This window comes from Eretmochelys imbricata, chromosome 7 (genome assembly GCF_965152235.1).
Source record: "Eretmochelys imbricata isolate rEreImb1 chromosome 7, rEreImb1.hap1, whole genome shotgun sequence".
In the NCBI taxonomy this organism is placed as follows: Eukaryota; Metazoa; Chordata; order Testudines; family Cheloniidae; genus Eretmochelys; species Eretmochelys imbricata.
In genome coordinates, this window is record NC_135578.1 from 101,952,319 (window position 1) to 101,973,608 (window position 21,290).

A 21,290-nucleotide genomic window follows, 5' to 3' on the forward strand; every position below is an offset into this window, starting at 1 on the left:
CTGCGAATTATACCTGATAGGTCATGCAAAGTTCGAGTCTAGGCTGAGGCACACGAACAAAGTCCACAACTGCAGAGTTCCCAAAGATACTAAGTTTATTACGCTTGAGCGCGGTGCCCCCCTGCTAATCAGGAGGGGACCCAGAATGCAGGTTATACAGAGATTATATACCTTTTAGCAAAGCAAGTTGCCCTCGTGCATCGGAAACCTTAGCCAATAGACAAACCCTTCCCTTATCTACCACCTATCCCTGCTAGGTACATTCCCCGTGCTAAACCATTACTTCAACTACACAACATGGTCGTAAAGCAATGCACCAGTAGCCTTTCTTATCAGGATGGGAGGCTCACATCAAGGCCAGGAAGCAGGGAGTGAGGAACAGACAAAGAACAGAAACAGGGAGTTGAGACAGGCTGGAAACAAAGGGTGGTGGGGGGGTTTCACAGGAATGCAGTATCTAAGGAACACTGCTCCTGGTGCATGATGTGCTTGCTTTTAGACAATGGTGGGCCCCAAACCAAAATGGAGTCACATATGCTAACTTTTCCTTAACATACATCAACATACACAAGAGTATAGTAAGGATGCTGAAAGGTGAGGCAGGCAGGGAGAGGGGCCTGAAGAGCAAGCCCACCCTGCAGTCACCCTTAGCAGTGGCTCTTGTCCTGTGGGGTTGAGCCCAGCTTTCTGCTCTGGGCTTTGCAACCTGGTGCATGGAGTCGCAGTGCTACTCAAGTATGGCCTGTCTACCCCCCTGGAGATGGAGATGGAGGAGCTGATAGGTGGGTAAAAACTGAATTGTGCTGTGACTCAGTGTGCCAGGTCATAATGCCACTCAGTTTGGGGGCCTAATCAAATGTGTTTTTACAGCCATTTCCAAGATTTCTCAGAGTTTATTCAAATTCACAATTTCTATGATCACCATGACAAAATTGTAGTCCTTACTAGAACATATCTCAAGATCAAATATTGTTGCAATACAACATGGGAGAATATCAGTTTCCGTCACAGGCTCTTTGAATGAGTTAACAGCAATATGTCTTTTGACTCTGCCAGTGGGCAGGTCATTCTGTTATTCTTTTTTAAACATCTGCCCATTTCAAAGTCTCATTAATAATGAGCATAATGTGATTTCCTTTTAGAAGTATAGAGCTAAGTTGGCCAGTCAATTCCTTGTGGCAGACATATGATAGATGTACTGCTTCTTGTCCCCATATTTTGAGTTCTCAGAACTGTTCAAAGGTAGAAAGCATGAGACGCTTAGACTATGGAGCTAGTTTGAAATCTGTCAGAATAAGACAGGATATGATGTGGGAACTAATAGCAGAAATTTTTGTTTCTCACCATGCAACTAATAAATCTTTTGAAGCACTCATTAATTTCACTGCTGCCTCCTGTGTTACCTGGTTATTGGAGTGAACAAGCATCAGGTTTCCTTTTTATCACAGTAGATAGCTTTCGCCCTTCCCTTCCTTGAATTACCTAGTGGTGCAAATACTGGGGCAAACTCATTCCTGGTATAGCTCCATTAGATTCAATGGACCAGAAATGAATTTAGCCCTGATGACTCCCTGCTGGAGAGGTGAATCATCTAGCTACTGCCAATGACTTTATTGTGCTCACCACTTTTAAGTATGTGTTTCAGTATATTCCAATAATTACAATGGCCGGTAATAGAAGAAATGTAATGTATTAAAATAATCCACTGGTGTCAGCTCTGATTTGTAAGACAAGCATTGAAAAGAGTGGATTTAAGAAGCATATACATTAGAGTTTATATTTTGCACTATATGAATTTCATCCTCAGGCATTCTCTTGTAGCTTCAAAAATTTGAAAGTTTTTTTTTTAAATGTACTATATCTGTTATAGCTCCTCCTAAAGAAATGATCCTCAGTCTGTGGCTCCTTGAGATCCTGCATATAGCTGTCATGGAGACAACATCTCACGCACAGGTCTGGTCTCAGGCAGACCAAGTGAAGATCACAAGGATGCTCCCCATGTCTCAAACATAGGAGACAACACAGGCAGCCTTGAGCAAACAGGCAGAAGCTGCTTTGAGCCTTTCAAGTCCCCTCACACGGAAAAAAGAAAGATGAGAAACCTTGTTTTCCTCCTAGCAGTCAGGATGGGATTGGAAAATGGTATAAAATGGTGGTGTAGTGTAGTGTGTTGGCTTGAGGTTGCACTGTGATGATTGATTGGCATCAATATGATTAATTGCATCACCATGATGCAGGGTCACAAAGCAAATATTATAATGGTAGGTCAAGATTAGGGTTACCAACTTTAAAATCACACAAAACCAAACAGCCCTGCCACTCCCTTCTCCGAGGCCCTGCCCCCACTCACTCCAATCCCCCCTCCCTCCGTTGCTCACTCTCCCCCACCATCATTTACTTTCACCAGGCTAGGGCAGGGGGTTGGAGTGTGGGAGGGGGGTGAGGGCTCCAGCTGGGAGTGCAGGGTGTGGTGAGGGGCCGGGGATGAGGGGTTTGGGGTGCAGGAGGGTGCTCAGGGCTTGGGCAGGTGTTAGGGGAGTGCAGGGTGCAGGCTCCGGGAGGGAGTTTCGGTGCGGGAGAGAACTCCAGACTGGGGCAGGGGTTGGGGTGCAGTAGGGGGTTCAACGTATGTGGTCCCGGTGGTGCTTACCACAGCTCCTAGGAAGCAGCTGCCGGGTCCCTGCAGTGCATCGCCTTGGCGCATGGGTGGCCAAGGAGGCTGTGCGCGCTGCCCTCACGCCTACAGGCGCTGCCCCTGCAGCTCCCATTCGTCATGGTTCCCGGCCAATGGGAGCTGTGGAGCCAGCCCTAGGGGCAGAGGCAGCACACGGAGCCTCCCTGGCCACCCATGAGCCTAGGGGCCACAAGGATCTGGTGGCCGCGCGGAGCTAGGGGAGATAGGGAGCCTGCCTTAGCACCAGGCACCTGCTGTGCCGCCGACTGGAGCCACCAGGGTCCCTTTTCAACCGGGCGTTCCGCTCAAAAAGTGGATGCCTGGCAACCCTAGTCAGGATCTCACTTCACCACATTGTGGCTGTGTGTGACTCCAACCACTGACAAAGTGGCTCTACTGCCCTTTAAGGTCAAAGGTCAATATGCTAGACCCCCTTCAGAATCCTTAGAGAGGAGACCAGTGTTGGAAAGCTTACCGCAAGAGGTCTCTTTGTGCATGGGGGAAAGAATGCTGTTCAAAATTCAAAAAGTAAACAGGTAATAAAGGGAATTCAGAAGATTTCACAAGTGACTGTCAAATCTGGGGCAGTGAGGGTCAAATCTGAGGCAATATCTTCTCAATTCCTTGCCCCTAAATATAGGAAGCTATTAAGACTCATCTGAAGTATTATATAGGTGTTCAGGTTGTACAGCTCTTTGCTCATTATCTGGTAGTTTGCATTCTACATTGTAAGATTCTGGAAGTACAACTCCTAATATCGCGGGATAACATCCTAACAGCACATTATGCACTCAACCTCTGGACCTGAAGACTCTCTTGTCGTCAGCCTCTATAATCTAAAATTTAGTAGTGTTATTAACACCTTAAGAGTCCCTAAAGTCAAGCCATTTTATTTCAATCAATATGTACTAACACACACAGAACTCTTATAGGATGATAGTATTATCGCAACGTATATTTTGGATGAGGATAGAGAATTCCTAATCATTTTCCAGTTTATTTTCCTCTGTCCCTACCCAACTTACTTTTCTTTGAAAATCTAATAAGCTCATAAAGCCTGTGATGCTGAGTGAGCACATGCAGAAAACACAAAAATTCACCCCTCGGGAGACAGCAGAGACATGAGAACCAATGTCCTCTAGCTGTTAAAAGCAAAACACAAAGTCCTGAGTACCAGATCTCATTCTTCCCTTGAAAACCTGCTACCACATTCAGAAAGTTGAAGCCAGTACGAAACTAGATCAGTCACTGAAACAGAAACAGAGACACAGAAAGAAGAAGTGATGCAATATGAACACCAAACAGAACTTTCAAAGATTTATTTTTTAAAAGCATCAGGAAAAATGAAAGAAGAGATAGGAGAAGGGAAGCATTGTGTGAAATACAAGTCACAGTTTTGAGTGATTATTTTTTATGTCTCTCTGGCACAGGAATGAGGGATGGAATTGAAGAAGAGAAACCAATATCTGAGCTAAACAATTGATAGAAATATAGAAATGCACATTGGGTTCTGACTGAAAAGATTCAAGGATGTTCTCTTGAAAGAATTTTCATATAATATTTAAAATTATTTTTCTAATACTTGTTTGTGCTGTAAGAAAGATCAAAGCAATAGGAGGATAAAAATACCATAAATCCATTACATATCAGCATAGGCATGAAGCTCATTGCATTATCACTCTCATCATATACAACCAGAGGAATTTCATTGTGCTCATTTCAAATCCCTCTCATAATTCCATTCTACCCCTCTGAATAAGTTATTTCAGTAAATTTGAAGGTTTTACTGAGCTTAAAATTCTAATGTAATCTCCCAATTTGATACAGAATTTACCAGCTTTTCTTTATCAGATTCTACCCCCATCCCCACCCCCATTCTTAGTATTTCTACCTTAGCCACAGACAGTCACTTCCTCTAAGTGTATGTTTTAGAATGAGTATGGTGCTATGTCACTAATCCTGATCCTTCAAGATTGCAGTTACATCCAGCAAGGTGCTGAGCCAACTCAGCTCCTATGGAAGTCAATTGGAGTTCACAGTTCTAGGCAATGTCACAGCCTGAATGATTAAATCATATGTATCCACCCAGAATAGGTAAGAATTTCAGGAAGTCTTGCATTTGAAAATGAAAGAGCACAGAGGCCTTGAACCTGATGTACAGTACCTCAAGAATAGCAAATAAAGAAAACAGCAATACTCAGCTAAACAACCTATCAACCAGAATGCTGAATCCTGTCAAACCTGTGTTAATAATGAAATGTTTTGAAATAGTTTTAAACTAAAATTGGCATTTCTGAAACTGCTAGCGTCACAGTTAGTCAACACTAAAAAACCCTGTTCTTCCGATTGTTAAAATAATATTACAACAGGCAGGAATTGTTTTACAGTCACTTGGCCTTGGGTTTATCCTCTCTTGGGAGTTCACGTTGCTGATAAACACAGATGATGTCATTTGTCTGGAAGACAGCCTTTACCAGTGTCATGATGCCTTGTATGATATGGAGTGGAGTGGTAAATAAATCCTCTGTGCTCTGGGTGCGACACACAGCATTTTTTATAGAGAGGAGAGGAAAATAAAACAGTAAATAGAGCAACAAATATACATGAAATATTCTCAGACATAAAATGATTTTTGGATAAGTTAAAGAAAAAAGCCTAGAGTGGTCCTAACCCTTTCAGTTCCATCTTTGGCACGCATGCCATAAGTTGCCTACCCCTGCTCTATAACCTACATCAAAATAAAACAGAGAAAAAAGGATATCCTTGTTAATATTTACTGTTACAACTCTGGGTCTATCAGGGTGTCTGAAAGTCTTTTGGATATGGACATAGGAGAACTATATTTCAAGATTAGTTACCAGTCTTACCTGCTTCTCCTCCTGTACCAGCTCAGAATGCTTTCTGGGTTGAATACAAATCTTCAAGAAAGCACTAATTTAAGATTTCTTTGATCTCTTCATGAGCTACAATATTTTACAGCCAGTATTTTTTAAGCTCTAGAAGATATCTAAGGAAATCTGATTTGAAAGACTAACGCTTGATTTGGTTTCATTTCACTTGGCAAAGCACAGCCAATAGGAAATCATTTGATGAAGAGACATTGTAGTGGCAGATTCCTACTGTCCTTTGTTAGACTAGTATGGTTGTAACTATGGCAACATCTTTTCTCCAGACCAAAGTTCAGTTATTTTACAACTTTATTACCACTGCTGTTAGTTCAAAGTTTACTGGCATAATTTTCTACCAGTACAAAACTAGGTCTATAATCTCTAACAGCAGGGAACAGTCTCTTTCAGCTTGGAGCTCTCATTAACAAGACTAAGGAAAGAAGAAAAGTATAACCTGCACCACAAGAAAACACATCTCTCTGATAAAATGCCATCCAGAAAAAAAACATTGATGTTTGCATCTGCCTGTTTTACCAGTATTTGGTCTTTTGTGATAGTCTGCATCGTTCTTGCAAACAAAAACTGGGTCTCAAGTAATGTTAACTTTACCGAAGGAAATTCAAGTGCTATTATAACCGTCACATATGGGGTTTTTGAAGGTGTGTGTTCAAAGAAGGTGATTGGTGGACTTGAAATGCCAGCCAAAAATTTCCAAGGTAACTACTATAGTGAATATAAATGGATACTGTTGTGTTGTCTTACCTTGATACATTTCATTTTAGCAGATACTATGAAGAGCAGTTCATGTCTTTTATTTGTTTATACATATATTTTTATTGAAGACTAGAGTATTTACATACTAACATTATGGGATTTAGGAGAGTTGTAAAAATAAGAGAACAAACAGTACAGCACATAATAGCAGCAACACAACTGCAAACAGCAACCCTTTCACATTATCCAGGATCTTATTAGTTCATAGCTTTGTCTGTGGGAAGTATCAAGGTAAAAGGGAAACAGTTGTATTAAAAACAGCAAGTCTAAGTTTGCAGAAGCTTTCAGTCAATAGCAGAAAAGTAGTTACTGCTCATTTTATTATCGTTTTTTTTACAAATTATTTCAAAAAGATAATACAGTTCCTACTGATTTGGAATGACATGCATACAGTGCTCTGACCAAAATGTTAGGTTTTAGACAGTAATGTTATTCTAAAACATGATTGTCACAAGTTTCATGTTAGGCTGTAAAACATTTAAACAATTTAACAATGCCAGTACAAATATTTTGGCAAAATTTGTATAAATTGATTGTCATTTTAGTTAGGTATTGGGTAATATTCATTTTTAGCCTTTTCTTTTAAGGCTCCTTCATTTTAACTTGTAAATAATGGAGCCAGTCAGGTCAACATATAAACTAGTATTTTTAAAATCTTTTATGTTTGCATGTTACTGTAGCTATATAATACTAGCAATTCCTTTTTGACTAACATGACAGTATGGAATTTACCTTGCAACATGAGCTTGACATACACCTTTTATAGGGATGTTTCTCCATGAGACTACCAAAGGGTACCTGTCAACATTCCACTTTGATAAACTATGACATGAGATTTCCAACACAACTCAGGGAATTAGAATAAGTTGTGTTTTTCCACCCAGACGCATCTTAGACTTCACAACATCTGAAAATGTCCAATAGATTGGGTCAAAGCTGAACTCTACACTTACAGAAAAATCAGACATATATATCTTCAGTTCTTCATATTTCCTCTTACTAGTAAATTTACCATAGGACAGAAGGACGACAGGCAAAAAACAAAGAAGAGAAAGTGAGAGGTGGGGGGGAGGGAAAGGAGAGAGAATATAGATAGGCTTGGCAGAATTCAATTTTTATATTGTTATAATTTTGTTGGATAATATGGATGTTTATTTTTAATATTTTTTTCAATTTTTGTCTATTAACATTTTCACAGCTGTGGAAAATTATAGGGCATGTCAGAAAATAATTAATTACAGTAGATGTTGAAATTTAAAAAGTTAAAGCTTTATACTATTAGAACACATATTGTCAACATCACATGTCAAAATATACAAAGTAAATACCCTGAAATCAACCTCTAGCAATTTCCTAACCAGTATTTTCTTACTCTGCATATATATATATAAGTTATCATCAGTGGAAATATTTTTTCATCGCTTTGTGTATGTTTGGTGAAATTGACGATTACTAAACTTACTGATAAAAATCTCATCCTTCCAAGCCTAGATATAGACAAGACGAGGGGAAAATGAGGAAAGAGAGAGGGAAAAACAATAAAAGACGAAGTTTTACCTAGGGGAACCTTGAACAAAGATGCTATATATATAAGACAAGCAAATATTAGAAAAAATATATTAGAAAAAGCAAAATGGAACTAGTAAAAGCTAGGCATGTACATAAGTGTTTGCAAGGATCAGGGCCTTACACTGGATTTTACACCAGTGTGACTCTATTGGCTTCAAAGAAACTATTCTGATGCACTCCTTTGAATGAGAGAAGAGAAGCAGGCCACAAAACCTATTGAGAAAGTCGGGGAAGAATGGTTTAAAATAATTAGCAGACAAGATGTATATTTTATAGATTATTTTATATATACTTTTGACAAAGACCATGATGCCACAGACAAATGAACAGAACAGAACTGACCCAGACAGGACCCCATCCTAGTCTAGGAAATAGTAATCAGGATAATTTATTTTTACACACTTAACATAATCTTTTCTGAGTTTAGTAAGGAGACTCTACCTGCACCCAATGACAAAACATTACCAAGACCACAACAATATGTAACATTGACAAGAGACTTTCTATATGGTGTAGCTGCACTGAAGTCACCTTTGGCTGATTATCTATGATAACAGCATATTATCAAAATTATGAGGATGGCAACATTATTTCAATGCAAGTTATAAGGACCACATTACAATGGGGAAAAAAACAGTTGCGAGTGTTAGTAGTAGAATATCTTAAATATTTTAAAAATGAAAATAGTGACACAGTTTGATATCAGTCCATTGAAACAATTTCAATTAGAACAAAGGTTTTGGGGACAGATCAGCCCTATATTTGTCTAGTTAAAATATTATTTTAATTTCCAATTTTGTATATAAAAAAGGTTGTTTACGTTTGACTGTATCCCTCTCACACCAACGGACATAGGTCCTCATCCTAGCTCCATGCAGACGGACCTTCATTGACTTCAGTGGGCACAGCAGTCTACCCACACAGAGCTCATTGCAGAATCAGGGCCTTAGATTGGAAGCAGTTCAGGGTATGCACATCGTCTTTGTGTTTTTATAGCAGCTAGCACAATGGAGCCCCAGTTCTGATTATGGCCTCTAGGTGCTATTATAAAATGAAAATCAGTCACAGAATACTTGTATGGGTAGGGCAAGTAGGCTTTGACCAAGCAGAGAGAGATTTGTGACCCTGTTTTGTTCTTCTCAAATTAAAGTAGAAGTGAGATTTAAAATACGACATTACTAAATGATTAGCTTACCACAATAGCTATTTATAGTTATTGAAAAATAAGAATGCCTGAGATATTTAAATTTGAAAAGACCCAGAGTTTATTCTGGCCATGAAAGCTACTTTAAGGGAGATTTTTATTATATAGACAAAGATATGTTTCAAGAATAGTCTAAATATAGTTTTCTTTAAGTTAAAAAGTCTCTCAAATAAATTCCTCTAGGAATAAAGTCAGTGTAGAGTGCACTTGTTGTAAAGTAATTCTTAGGGTCTGTATTGTACATTATTATTTATTTGTTAAAGTCTATTGTATATGATTCTACAAATTTTTAAACATACATACACTTCTGTGAAAGATTATTTTCTTAATTTTTAACCTCATCTGTTAAAATGATCATCAAAAAAGTTAAGCCACAAAAGTCAGAACATTCCAATACTGTACAGTGTCCTCCATCCAAGGGTCTTGAGGAATAGTCATACCTTTAGGTTAATGTGATAGCGGATGGTGAAGAGAGCTCTTCTGCCATCCTCACAAAGGCTGCATTCCATGACCACCTCCCCATCAGTGAAAAGGAAGAGGCTCTCAAAAGGCCGCATTTATGTGAGAAAATAGAATTGACAGTACAAGTTATGCACCTTTAATTGAAAGGAAAAAAAAAGTAACCTCAAGAGCAGTGATATCTTTTATTGAACCAACTTCTCTTGGTGGAAAGGATGAGTTTTTGAGCTTGACAAAGTTCTTCAGGTCTGGGGAAGCTAACCAGAGTGTCTGAGCTAAATAGAAGTTGGGACAGATTGTTAAGCATAAGGGTCTCCACATGCTATTGGAGACCACTTAAAATGAAGTAAGCAATTAAGGGTTAGCATGCAGTTGGGTGTGTTACAAATTTTAATAAGCCATAAAACCATTGTCTGTATTAAGTCCATGGTGTTTAGCATCTAGCAGAGTTATGAATTTCAATTCCCAGGCTCATTTCTTGAAGGTGTTGTGCAGATTTCCTTTGAGAATGAGGACTGAGAGGTTACATATGGAGTGATCGCTTTGTGAAAATTGTTCACCTATGGGTGATTTTTTTTGGTCTTATTTTTCTGTTAGTTCATTTGAGATATAACAATTGTCTGGTTTCACCCACACCACATAGTTGTCGAAGGCGCATTTGATGCGCTGGATGAGATACACCGCATGTGTAGAACCCATGGATCTTGAAAGGTGTGTTGCAGGGGGAGGGAGGAGAATACTGATGATTGTAGCAGTGGAGATAGGTCTGCAAGTTTTGCATCCGTTGTTCTGGCAAGATCTGGTGGCCTTTGGGGTCTATGGAGAGCTTAATTCTAATGATAAAGAGTTTGGGGAGATTGTACTGTTGTTTGAAGGCCAGAAGAGATGGTTTGGGAAAGATTTTCTTTCAAGATGTGGTCCCCATCAAGTATGGACTGTAATTGCTTGATTATACCCCATATGGGTTCCAGTGTAGGGTAGCAGGTGAAGTTGTGGTGAAAAAAAAAATCTATGAGGGAAGCTAGGTTGTCTGTCCAGAGAGGGGGAAAAATATCATTGATGTGTCTCAGGTATACGGTTGATTTCATAGTACATTTTTTCAGAAATTCTTCCTCAAGGTGATCCAGGAAGAGACATTGGCATATTGAGGAACCATTTTACTATCCAGGGCCATTCCCATGATTTGGACAAAGTGTTTATTGTTCAATGTGAAGTTGTTGTGGGTGAAGATGAAATGGATGAGTTTGACAATGTGTTTGGGGTGGATTTCTGAATGTTGTAAATTATCTTGTAGGTATTTGAGGCAGGCAGCGATTCCATCATGGTGAGGGATGTTGGTACATAAGAAAGTAACATCCATAGAGGCAAGGGTGGTGTTCTGGGGGAGGTTGTTAATGTTGCAGAGTTTCTGGAGGAAGTCATTACTATCTCAAAGGAGGCTGGCCCTTTGGGTAGTGAGTGGTTTGAGGATGAAGGAAGGTAATCAATGTGCAAAGTAGTGCACATTGGAAAACATAATCCCAATTATGCCTACAAAACAATGAGGTCTAAATTAGCTATTACTACCCAAGAAAGAGATCTTGGAGTCATTTTAGATAGTTCTCTGAAAACATCTGCTCAATGTGCAGCCGTAGTCAAAAAAGCTAACAGAATGTTAGGAACCATTAGGAAAGGAGTAGATAAGACAAAAAAGATTATAAAGCCACTGTGTAAATCCATGGTATGCCCACATTGGAATGATGAATGCAGTGCTGGTCACTCCATCTGAAAAAAGATACATTAGAATGTACAAATTACAGAGCAGGGTAACAAAAATGATTAAGGGTATAGAACAGCTTCCATACGAGGACAGATTTAAAAAACTGAGACTATTCAGCGTGGAAAAGAGAAGACTAAGGGGCATGGGGCATGATAGAAATCTATGAAATCATGAATGGTGTGGAGACAATAAGGAAGTGTTATTTACCCCTTCATAAAACACAGGAACCAGGGGTCACCCAATGAAATCAATAGGCCGTAGGTTTAAACAAACAAAAGGAAGTACTTCTTCACACAGTGGAGTCAACCTGTGGAACTTGTTGCCAGGGGATGTTGTGAAGGCCAAAACTATAAGTGGATTAAAAAAAGGTTGTTTTTTTAACCAACTGGTTGAGGGGTTGTAGTTGGTTCCACTTTTTGTCTGTGTGTAGAATGGCAGTCATCAGGGGTTTTATTTGATAGTTTTGGGTTTCCTCCATGATCTCCAGGTAGGCTTACTGATTTTTTTCTTCCAGCGTGTGGGAGCATGCAATGATTTCTTGTCTGAGGTGGTGTAGCGATGCGAGACTCACCCCTGCAGCACCTCCTGCTGGTCATCCAGGGAATTAGCGTTCCAGCCTCCAGAGCGCCCTCTGCAGGCTAGTGTCCCACTGCCACTGGGCCAAGAGTCCCTCCCAGACCCCAGTGTCCCCTTTCACGGCAGGGTGCTGCCACCTGTGGTACCCTACACAGATTTGGGTCTCCCCTCCCCAGGGAACCCTCAACCCTCACCTCAGTCTATGGCCACTGCTAGTCCTCACCTCACCCCCATTCTCTGGGGCCAACTGTAGTGTAAGTGCCATTCATCATAGGCAAGGGGGACCTGCTGCCTCCCCGTGGGCTGCCCTCTACAACCCTAGTACTTCTGTAGCCTTACTCTAAGCCTGCAGAATTTCCAGGCCGGAGCTCCCCAGCCCCTCTGGCCTTCCCCCCGCCCTGCTCTACCACAGGTACTCTCTCAGCTTCCCAGCAGCCAGGCCCCTCTCCCTCAACAAGCTAGAGGAAGAGTTCTTCTACTCCTGGCTTCACTGGCTTTTATAGGGCCAGCTGGGTCTGTTTGGGGCGTGGCCACAGCTGAGGCTGCCTCCCAATCAGCCTAGCTTTTTCCCCTGCCCCAGCCCTCTCCCAGGGCTGTTTTAAGCCCTTCCAGGCAGGAGTGGGTGACTGCCCCGCTACAGGTGGTCATTTGTGGAGTATATAAGGTGCAGGAGATGGTTCCTCAGTTTTTCTAATATCCTTCTGACGAGCAGTTCAGCATCTTTAGGGAAATAGATGTTGTTCAACTTGGCTTCCTTCTTCTTCATGTTGTGAAGTTTCTATTTTAAATGTCAGAATTTGAAATCTTCCATAGTAGTTTGCATTGTTGTTGTGTTGAATTTTCAGCAACCATTTTTAATCTTTCCAAGCAAAGATTCCAACAACTTTAACATGTCATTCATTCGTTTTATTATGTGCATCTTTATATTATGAGACTAGCAATTTGCTTCACAGCAATTTAAAAACTAAAAGGATTTTAAAATGCACAAACTATTTGTCATCATTTAGCTACCAGGTAAAAGTGGAAATATGTCTAGCTTCAGAATCCTGAAAGATCATATTTTTTCAGAGTATAAAAAGGATGATAATACAAACGTGCACAAAGAAAATGTGAAGGGAGAGGTATGCTTTTTCTTCAATAAGTTTTATACAACATTTATTAGGAAGAGTTATGAACATACTTTTAAATATACAGCACATCCTCTCACTAATAGCAAGCATCTCGTGCACTATGGATCTCTATGACATATTCTGTGCTGGTTTCTCTTGCGGAACTCCCATTGATCTCAGTGCATGGTGTGTGTGAGAAATGGAATGGGAAACGTTCTATAAAGATCTGCAGCGTGAAATAAAAAGGAGAATTTTGGCCTTGTAAGACTGTTCTTGGGATCTAAGGAATTTGCTGGCAACAGCACTGTGATTGTTTTTAAAGGGTTAGTTAATTAGTAGCCTTACAAACAGACTAACAAAGACCTTTACAATGACAGACCTCCCAAATTTATTTATTTACTCCACTGAAAGATATATTGGATTTCCTGTTGTACATTTTGAAAGTTAAAGTACAGAACACAAAAAACTTGACCAAGGTAACAGCAGCCTACTAACAAGCTGCTAATGATTTATATGGGGTAATTCAAGTACTTTATACTTTCATGAGCTGGCAAAAATTCAGAAGCTGTTAGTCACCTCAGAACATTTGTGTACCTACCGAAGTATAAGCAGAGTTTGTGTTCTAATTATTTACCTATGGCGGGCACATCAGAAAAGTTCTATTCAGCTAATACCGGGTGGGAAGTGTTTTGTCAATGGCTTGGCTTGTTTTCAATCTGAAAGCAAACTTGGGCCATTTTTAGGGCCATTTATTTTGTGGAGAAGTGGCAGGGTGAGGTGTGCATACATGCCAGTCTTGAACTAACTTTATTAAGAAACAGGAAGTGACATCATTAGAGGAAGTTTTATTATTTTTCCAGTACCTTACAGAAACTCTTGACAAACACTTGAAAAGTACTGACGCTAGAATTGACTTAATTGATCATCAATTTTCATGCAGACAGGTGTTCTGTGATGCCTCATGGGGATGTATCAAGTTGGGTTGGATTATATTGTACTTTAAAAAATTATAGTATGTAATGTAAATTTTTAAATGAATGTAGAACTTGTGAAAGGTATCAAACTGGTAGCACTGGAGATTGAAGGCACCCAGGGCAGTAGCCTAAACTTGTTCCCACTGAAATCAATGAGAGTTTGAGCATTTAATAGGGTCCTAAAGCCAATACATTGTCACAGTCCTAAATATAGTCCAAAACCTGACCTATCCTTTGGTAAAAATAAAATAAGCAAATAGATGTAGGAAAGGCCAGGTAGGGTTGTGGGAGAATTCCACAGGCGGGGGCAAATGTCCACGGCCTTCGTACGTGGAGTGTTTTGCACTGTAAATGCACAGAGGGTTTTATTTAAATGTAGATTCATACCGCTTATTTTCAATAAAATCTGCTTTTGCAGATTCCTTTTGCTGGTTCCAGCTGTGAAGTATGGGATTTTATTCTAGCATCCAATAAAATATTACAAACACTAGAAAGGCAACCTATAACATATGACCTAAAAACCTTTTTTTAAAAAAATCCTATGCTGGATGGGACATGCTACTTAGTGTGTCTCTAAATACACTGTACCAGTGTGCAGATATATTGTATCTGCTAACTTGGGATTGCAATGTGCCTGCATAAGATCAGTCACTCGTGGTCAGGGAGTAGAGTCGGTCCAGACTCATGATTAGGCTCTCTCATGATTAGTTAAACTTGAGTGAACAGGTTAAAGTAAGTTTGGCAGAGAAGAATGGACTGATCCTATCCATACAGACCCAGACTTATTTTGTGAAATAGACAAAAATTAGTAATAAGACTATATGCATAATAAAGCTGAGGTAGCACTTGCTTCACATCAGCTTTGTGAAATGTCCACCTCCTGAGTCACCATCTTTTCCTATTTATTTCAAGCAGAATTACTGACATTTGTATATAGTTTACATAACAGAGCCTCATCTGGTGTTACATAGAACAAAGTTTCCAGAAATTGGCTTATGGTATCAAGTATCCTCAGATCCCAGGAGTAACATGTAAAACAGGAGACAGCAGTTTCCTTTCCTGTTTATTTTCAATGACCTATTTTAAAAGAAACACAGTGGAGGCCTGATTACTGTTACGATTTCTCTAGTTATAGACAGTAAACTCAGTACTCTACAATAATCTGTTGTATCCAAAGGAGGGGTGGAAATGAGTTTTTTCTGTGGATGCTGACTGGCACAGTTCCTGTTTGAATGATTGTTCTAATGTGGTTGGGGTTTTGTTGCCATACTAATTACATAGAAAGGCACCTAGAGCCTTGTATAGGTATCTTTTCAATATTATTTAAATCAAAATAAGTAAATACATAAAATATCCAGGTACAATGGTACGCTATTCTCAGCATAGACCTACTGTGACTGCACCTGGAATATTGTGTTCAGATCTGGGCATTTTATTACCAGAACAATACTGACAAATTAGAAGGATTTTATGGAAGACAGAAAAATAATAGACACAGCAATCTACACATATAAAGTAATAACGAAGGCCCAGATCCTCAAATGTATCAAGGCCCAACTGCCCTAGTCTCAAGGCCCAACTGTACCCCAGGTTCCCATTCACAAACAGATCTCTGAGACTTAGGTGGCTATAAGTATATGCTCACAATCAGTTTTGTATTTTCAGCAAAACTTGACTTTTATTAATATCAAATATTGGATCTGGTATTAACGCTGAGCTATCTTATTTCAGTGACAGCGTTGGGAAAGATAGAAATGAAAAGTTTGAACGTTGTGATTATCTTGCTCCTGGTTCTCAGTTTGCTTAGCTCCCTTATGAGTTCTGGATTTACATGCTGCAACACCGTAACCAATCCCTACCAGACATTTCTGGGACCCATTGGAGTCTATACATGGAATTCCCTGAATGGTAAGTATGTACTGCATACTATTCTAAAGGAATTATATAATATACTGCATAGAGAATGCCTGATTGTCATGTACATTAAGGCCCCTTTACACCACTCTGGTAAAGCAAAGAAGGGGGGGGAATGTGTGAGTGAGTGAGAGAGAGAGAGAATGTGCATGCATACATCAATTATAGGACTTGATTCTCATTTACACATGCATGCATACACACCAACCCATTTCTAAATTATATATTATATAAATTATATATATAGGGTAGACTTCTAATCTCTAGCAAGAGCTCTGGCACTTATCAGGAGTGACAGCAAGTCAGCATTATCTTCTCACTAGTAAGATTTAAGGATTGCATGTCTATGAATTTAATGGTTATGGGAGGACTATGAAAATATCACAAACCAGCAACATTTGAAAGAGAATTCTATTTTATTCAGGTATTATGCTATAACTGTCACCATGGTATCTGAGCACCTTGTTCCTTCAGACAGCAATTAAATTGTAATGGTTATTTTAAATGAATCCATCATTCAGTAAGTTTCTGGGTGCATTGATTGCAATAATAAAAATGAAAAAACAGAGGTAGTTATTTACAACATAATTTAATGCAATTAAATGCATGCACATCACAGCAGAGATCTGAAGCTGACCCTTCTCAAACTACAGAAATCAAGGCAGACATGCAGGAAAATGCAGGTATTGGAAGTGACTAAGGACTAAATTTGCAAAGGTATTTAGGCACCTATGTGCTTTTGAAAATCCCACTAGGTACCTATCTACATCTTAATGCACCTAGATACCTTTAAAAATCTGGACCCTTGTGTCCAGTTCCGTCTGGCACTGAGCCTCGTTAATTTCACTCATTTCTGAAGAAAAGTCAAATCTATCTTAAGAGAGCTTCAGCCCATTGTTTATGCACATGCGAGCATAGGGCCACTCAGAGCAAGTTTAGCAAGGTCAGAGGAGATAGAAATGCAGAAGTAGTAATTAGGAAAGTACTCATTCTCAAGGACAAAATGATATATTTTATATTTATGTTGTATAGCAGTTTTTAAACTAAGGGCTGGGGGAAAGGTGTGGAGGAGCACATGGTTCGGACATCCCTGAGGGGAGATTCTATTAATAGAGAATCTCTATGTCTTAATGAGGACTAGAGGATGGAAAATGATAAAATACAGGCTGGTCTGATCAGAAACAGTCAAATAAAAAAAAGTCCCATTCAGTTACATTGTGTAATGGCAGACAGCTAAAAGGAGACAAGTTTTTAAAGTGCTTATGTACCAATGCTAGAAGTCTAAATAATAAAATGTGTGAACTAGAGTGCCTCTTATTAAATGAGGATATTGATATAACAGGCATCACAGAGACTTGGTGGAATGAGGATAATCAATTGGATACAGTAATACCAGGATACAAAATATATCTGAAGGACAGAACAGGTCGTGCTTTTGGGGGAGAGACATTATATGTGAAAGAAAGCAGAGAATCAAACAAAGTAAAAATCATAAATGAATCCAACTGTACCATAGAATCTCTATGGATAGAAATTCCATGCTCTTATAACAAGAATATAGCAGTAGGGATATATTACCGACCACCTGACCAGGATGGTGATAGTGACTGTGAAATGCTCAGGCAGATTAGAGAGGCTATTAACATAAAAAACTCAGTGATAAAAATGGGGGATTTCAATTATCCCCATATTGATTGGGTACATGTCACCTCAGGACAGGATGCAGAGATAAAGTTTCTTGACACCTTAAATGAGTGCTTTTTGGAGCAGCTGGTCCTGGAACCCACCAGAGGAGAGGCAATTCTTGATCTAGTCCTAAATGGAGCACAGGATCTGGTCCAAGAGGTGAATATAGCTGGACTGATTGGTAATAGTGACTATAATATAATTAAATTTAATATCCCTGTGACAGGAAAAACACCACATGGTTCAACACTGTAGCATTTAATTTCAGAAAGGGGAGCTACACAAAAATGAGGAGGTTAGTTAAACAGAAATTAAGGGGTACAGCGCCAAAAGTGAAATCTCTGCAAACTGCATGGAAACTTTTTAAAAACACCATAATAGAGGCTTAACTGAAATGTATATCCCAAATTAAAAAACATGGTAAGAGAACCAAAAAAGAGCCACTGTGGCTAAACAACAAAGTAAAAGAAGCAGTGAGAGGCAAAAAGGCATCCTTTAAAAAGTGGAAGTTAAATCCTAGTGAGGAAAATAGAAAGGAGCATAAACACTGGCAAATGAACTGTAAAAATACAATTAGGAAGGCCAAAAAAAGAATTTGAGGAACAGTTAGCCAAAGACTCAAAAAGTAATAGCAATTTTTTTTAAGTACATCAGAAGTAGGAAGCCTGCCAAACAACCAGTAGGGCCACTGGATGATCGAGGTGCTAAAGGAGCACTCAAGGATGATAAGGCCATTGCAGTGAAACTAAATGAATTCTTTGCATCGGTCTTCACGGCTGAGGATGTGAGGGAGATTCCCAAACCTGAGCCACTCTTTTTAGGTGACAGATCTGATGAACTGTCCCAGATTAAGATATCATTAGAGGAGGTTTTGAAATAAATTGATAAATTAAACACCAGGTCACCAGGACCAGATGGTATTCACCCAAAACTTCTGAAGGAACTCAAGTGTGAAATTGCAGAACTACTAACTGTAGTCTGTAAGCTATCATTTAAATCAGCTTCGGTATCAGATGACTGTAGGATAGCTAATGAGATGCCAATTTTTAAAAAGGGCCCCAAGGTGATCCCGGCAATTACAGGCCTGTAAGCCTGACTTCAGTACTGGGCAAACTGGTTGAAACTATAATAAAGAACAAAATTGAAAGACACATACATGAACATAATTTGTTGAGGAAGAATCAACATGGTCTTAGTAAAGGGAAATCATGCCTCACCAATCTACTAGAATTCTTTGAGGGGATCAACAAGCATGTGGACCAAGGGGATCCAGTGGATATAGTGTACTTAGATTTTCAGAAAGCTTTTGACAAGGTCCCTCACCAAAGGCTCTTAAGCAAAGTAAACTGCCATGGGGTAAGAGGGAAGGTGCTCTCATGGATTGGTAACTGGTTAAAAGATAGGAAACAAAGGGTAGGTATAAATGGTCAGTTTTCAGAATGGAGAAAGGTAAATAGTGGCATTCCCCCAGGGGCTGTTCTGGGACCAGTCCTATTCAACATATCCATAAATGATCTGGAAAAAGAGGTAAACAGTGAGGTGGCAAAATTTGCAGATAATACAAAATTGCTAAAAATAGTTAAGATCCAGGCAGACTGCAAAGAGCTACAAAAGGATCTCTCAAAACTGGGGGTGACTGGACAACAAAATGGCAGATGAAATTTAATATTGATAAATGCAATGTAATGCACATTGGAAAGCATAATCCCAACTATACATATAAAATGATGGCGTCTAAATTAGCTGTTACCACTCAAGAAAGAGATCTTGGAGTGATTGTGGATAGTTCTCTGAAAACATCCAGTCAATGTGCAGCAGTAGTCAAAAAAGTGAGCAGAATGCTGGGGATAATTAAGAAAGGGATAGAAAATAGGACAGAAAATATCATGTTTCCTCTACATAAATCCATGGTATGCCCACATCTTGAATACTGTGTGCAGATGTGATCGCCCCATCTCAAAAAAGATATATTGGAATTGGAAAAGTTTCAGAAAAGGGTAACAAAAATGATTAGGAGTATGGAACGTCTTCCATATGAGGAGAGATTAATAAGACTTGGACTTTTCAGCTTGGAAAAGAGACGGTTAAGAGGAGATATGATTAAGGTCTATAAAATTATGTCTGGGGTAGACAAAGTAGATAAGAAAGTGTTGTTTACTACTTCTCATAACACAAGAACTGGGGTCACCAAATGAAACTAGTAGGCAGCAGGTTTAAAACAAATAAAAGGAAGTATTTCTTCACACAATGCACAGTCAACCTATGGAACTCCTTGCCAGAGGATGTTGTGAAGGCCAAGACCATAACAGGGTTAAAAAAAGAACTAGATAAATTCATAGGTCCATCAATGGGTATTAGCCAGGATGGACAGGGAAGGTGTTCCTAGCCTCTGTTTGCCAGAAGCTGGGAATGAGCGACAGGGGATGGATCACTTTATGATTACCTGTTCTGTTCATTTCCTCTGGTGCACCAGGCACTGGCCACTGTCAGAAGACAGAACATTAGGCTCGATGGACCTTTGGTTTGACCCAGTAGGGCCATTCTTACGTTCTTATATACTGCAATTTAGACTAAAGAAATAGAATCCCACTGTCTACTTTATTCCTAGAACTTCTAACCAAAAACAAGGATTCTTCTTCAGTCATATTAATACAGGCAACACATTTATGCTGTAGCACCATTTAGGTAACTTCTATAGTGACTTACATCTCTACATATCTTCTAAAGTTTGTGGGGAAATGTGGCTCTTGGATCTGCAGTTCAGCTCTCTTATCTTTGGTAAGATCTCTATTATGTATAACATGCAAATGCCTATTGGTGTCAATAGGATTCCTGTATATGGGTCAAGTGGATAATATACTATGCATATCTCTGCTGTGGGTCCAACAGCAAGACTTCCCCCTTAGATGGCTTTACTCCCACTGAAGTCAAGAGGAATCCTTCCATTGGCTTTAATAGGAGTTGAGTTGGACTCAGAGGTAGGTACACAAAACATTGCACATCAGTTGTCAGACAGGGCACAGTAAATTCTTTAGATAACTCCCCAGAATATTTTATTTATAGGAAACTCCAGATTTTTCTTCCAATTGGTTGAAATGCCTAGAATGAAATAGATATTAGAACTGTTATATTTGCATAAGTGTACCCATATAATATCACAGTGCTATTTGTAACATTGTATTCCTATTTTCTAGGCATCTTCATGCTTCTAATCATGATACTGTTTGCAGTGAACGTAGAGGCAAACAAACTGTCTGTAGAGTTGGCTTCAAACTGTGTGTTTTCTTCAAGTGAATATAAAAACTCCAGAAACAATTATGAATATTCATATTGGCTCATGCTTCTTATCTTTCTTTTGAATGTTGCAACTATCATCATCATCGTCTTCTATCACCATGCAAGGTATTCCAAGAGGAAGGAACAGGAGAGACCCATTGAAAATGCACCAAAAGATGGTATTTTATTTTAGTGATACCAGTTCTTTCATTTAAAGGTAATGTGGAAGAAAATTGCAAGTCAATATGTGGACAATCGTGGCTGATAATTTAAACTCCAAATGTATATTGTTGTTCACTTCAGTTGTTCATTGTGCTGTCCGCCTATCTTTAGTACTGATTGAGTTAATCTTCATCATTTTAGATCTATTTTGCCATAAATGTTTACAAATTATTTATTGATAAGGGCATCAGTTAAATGAAGTTGTA

General features: G+C 39.2%; 1 protein-coding gene across 1 annotated transcript; it reads left to right on the forward strand.

The window, feature by feature from the left end:
* Positions 1-6,049: 6,049 nt before the first annotated feature.
* CLRN3 (clarin 3) lies at positions 6,050-21,055 on the forward strand. Its single transcript, XM_077820982.1, has 3 exons — positions 6,050-6,278; positions 15,718-15,894; positions 20,781-21,055. The coding sequence occupies exons 1-3, from the start codon at positions 6,050-6,052 to the stop codon at positions 21,053-21,055; spliced, it is 681 nt and encodes a 226-aa protein (XP_077677108.1).
* The last annotated feature ends 235 nt before the right edge of the window (positions 21,056-21,290 follow it).

Coding starts and splice junctions, on each gene's coding strand:
- CLRN3 (XM_077820982.1), top strand. CDS start 6,050: ATGCCATCCAGAAAAAAAACATTGATGTTTGCATCTGCCTGTTTTACC. Junction 6,279..15,717: donor GCCAGCCAAAAATTTCCAAG/GTAACTACTATA, acceptor ATCTTATTTCAG/TGACAGCGTTGGGAAAGATA. Junction 15,895..20,780: donor TACATGGAATTCCCTGAATG/GTAAGTATGTAC, acceptor CCTATTTTCTAG/GCATCTTCATGCTTCTAATC.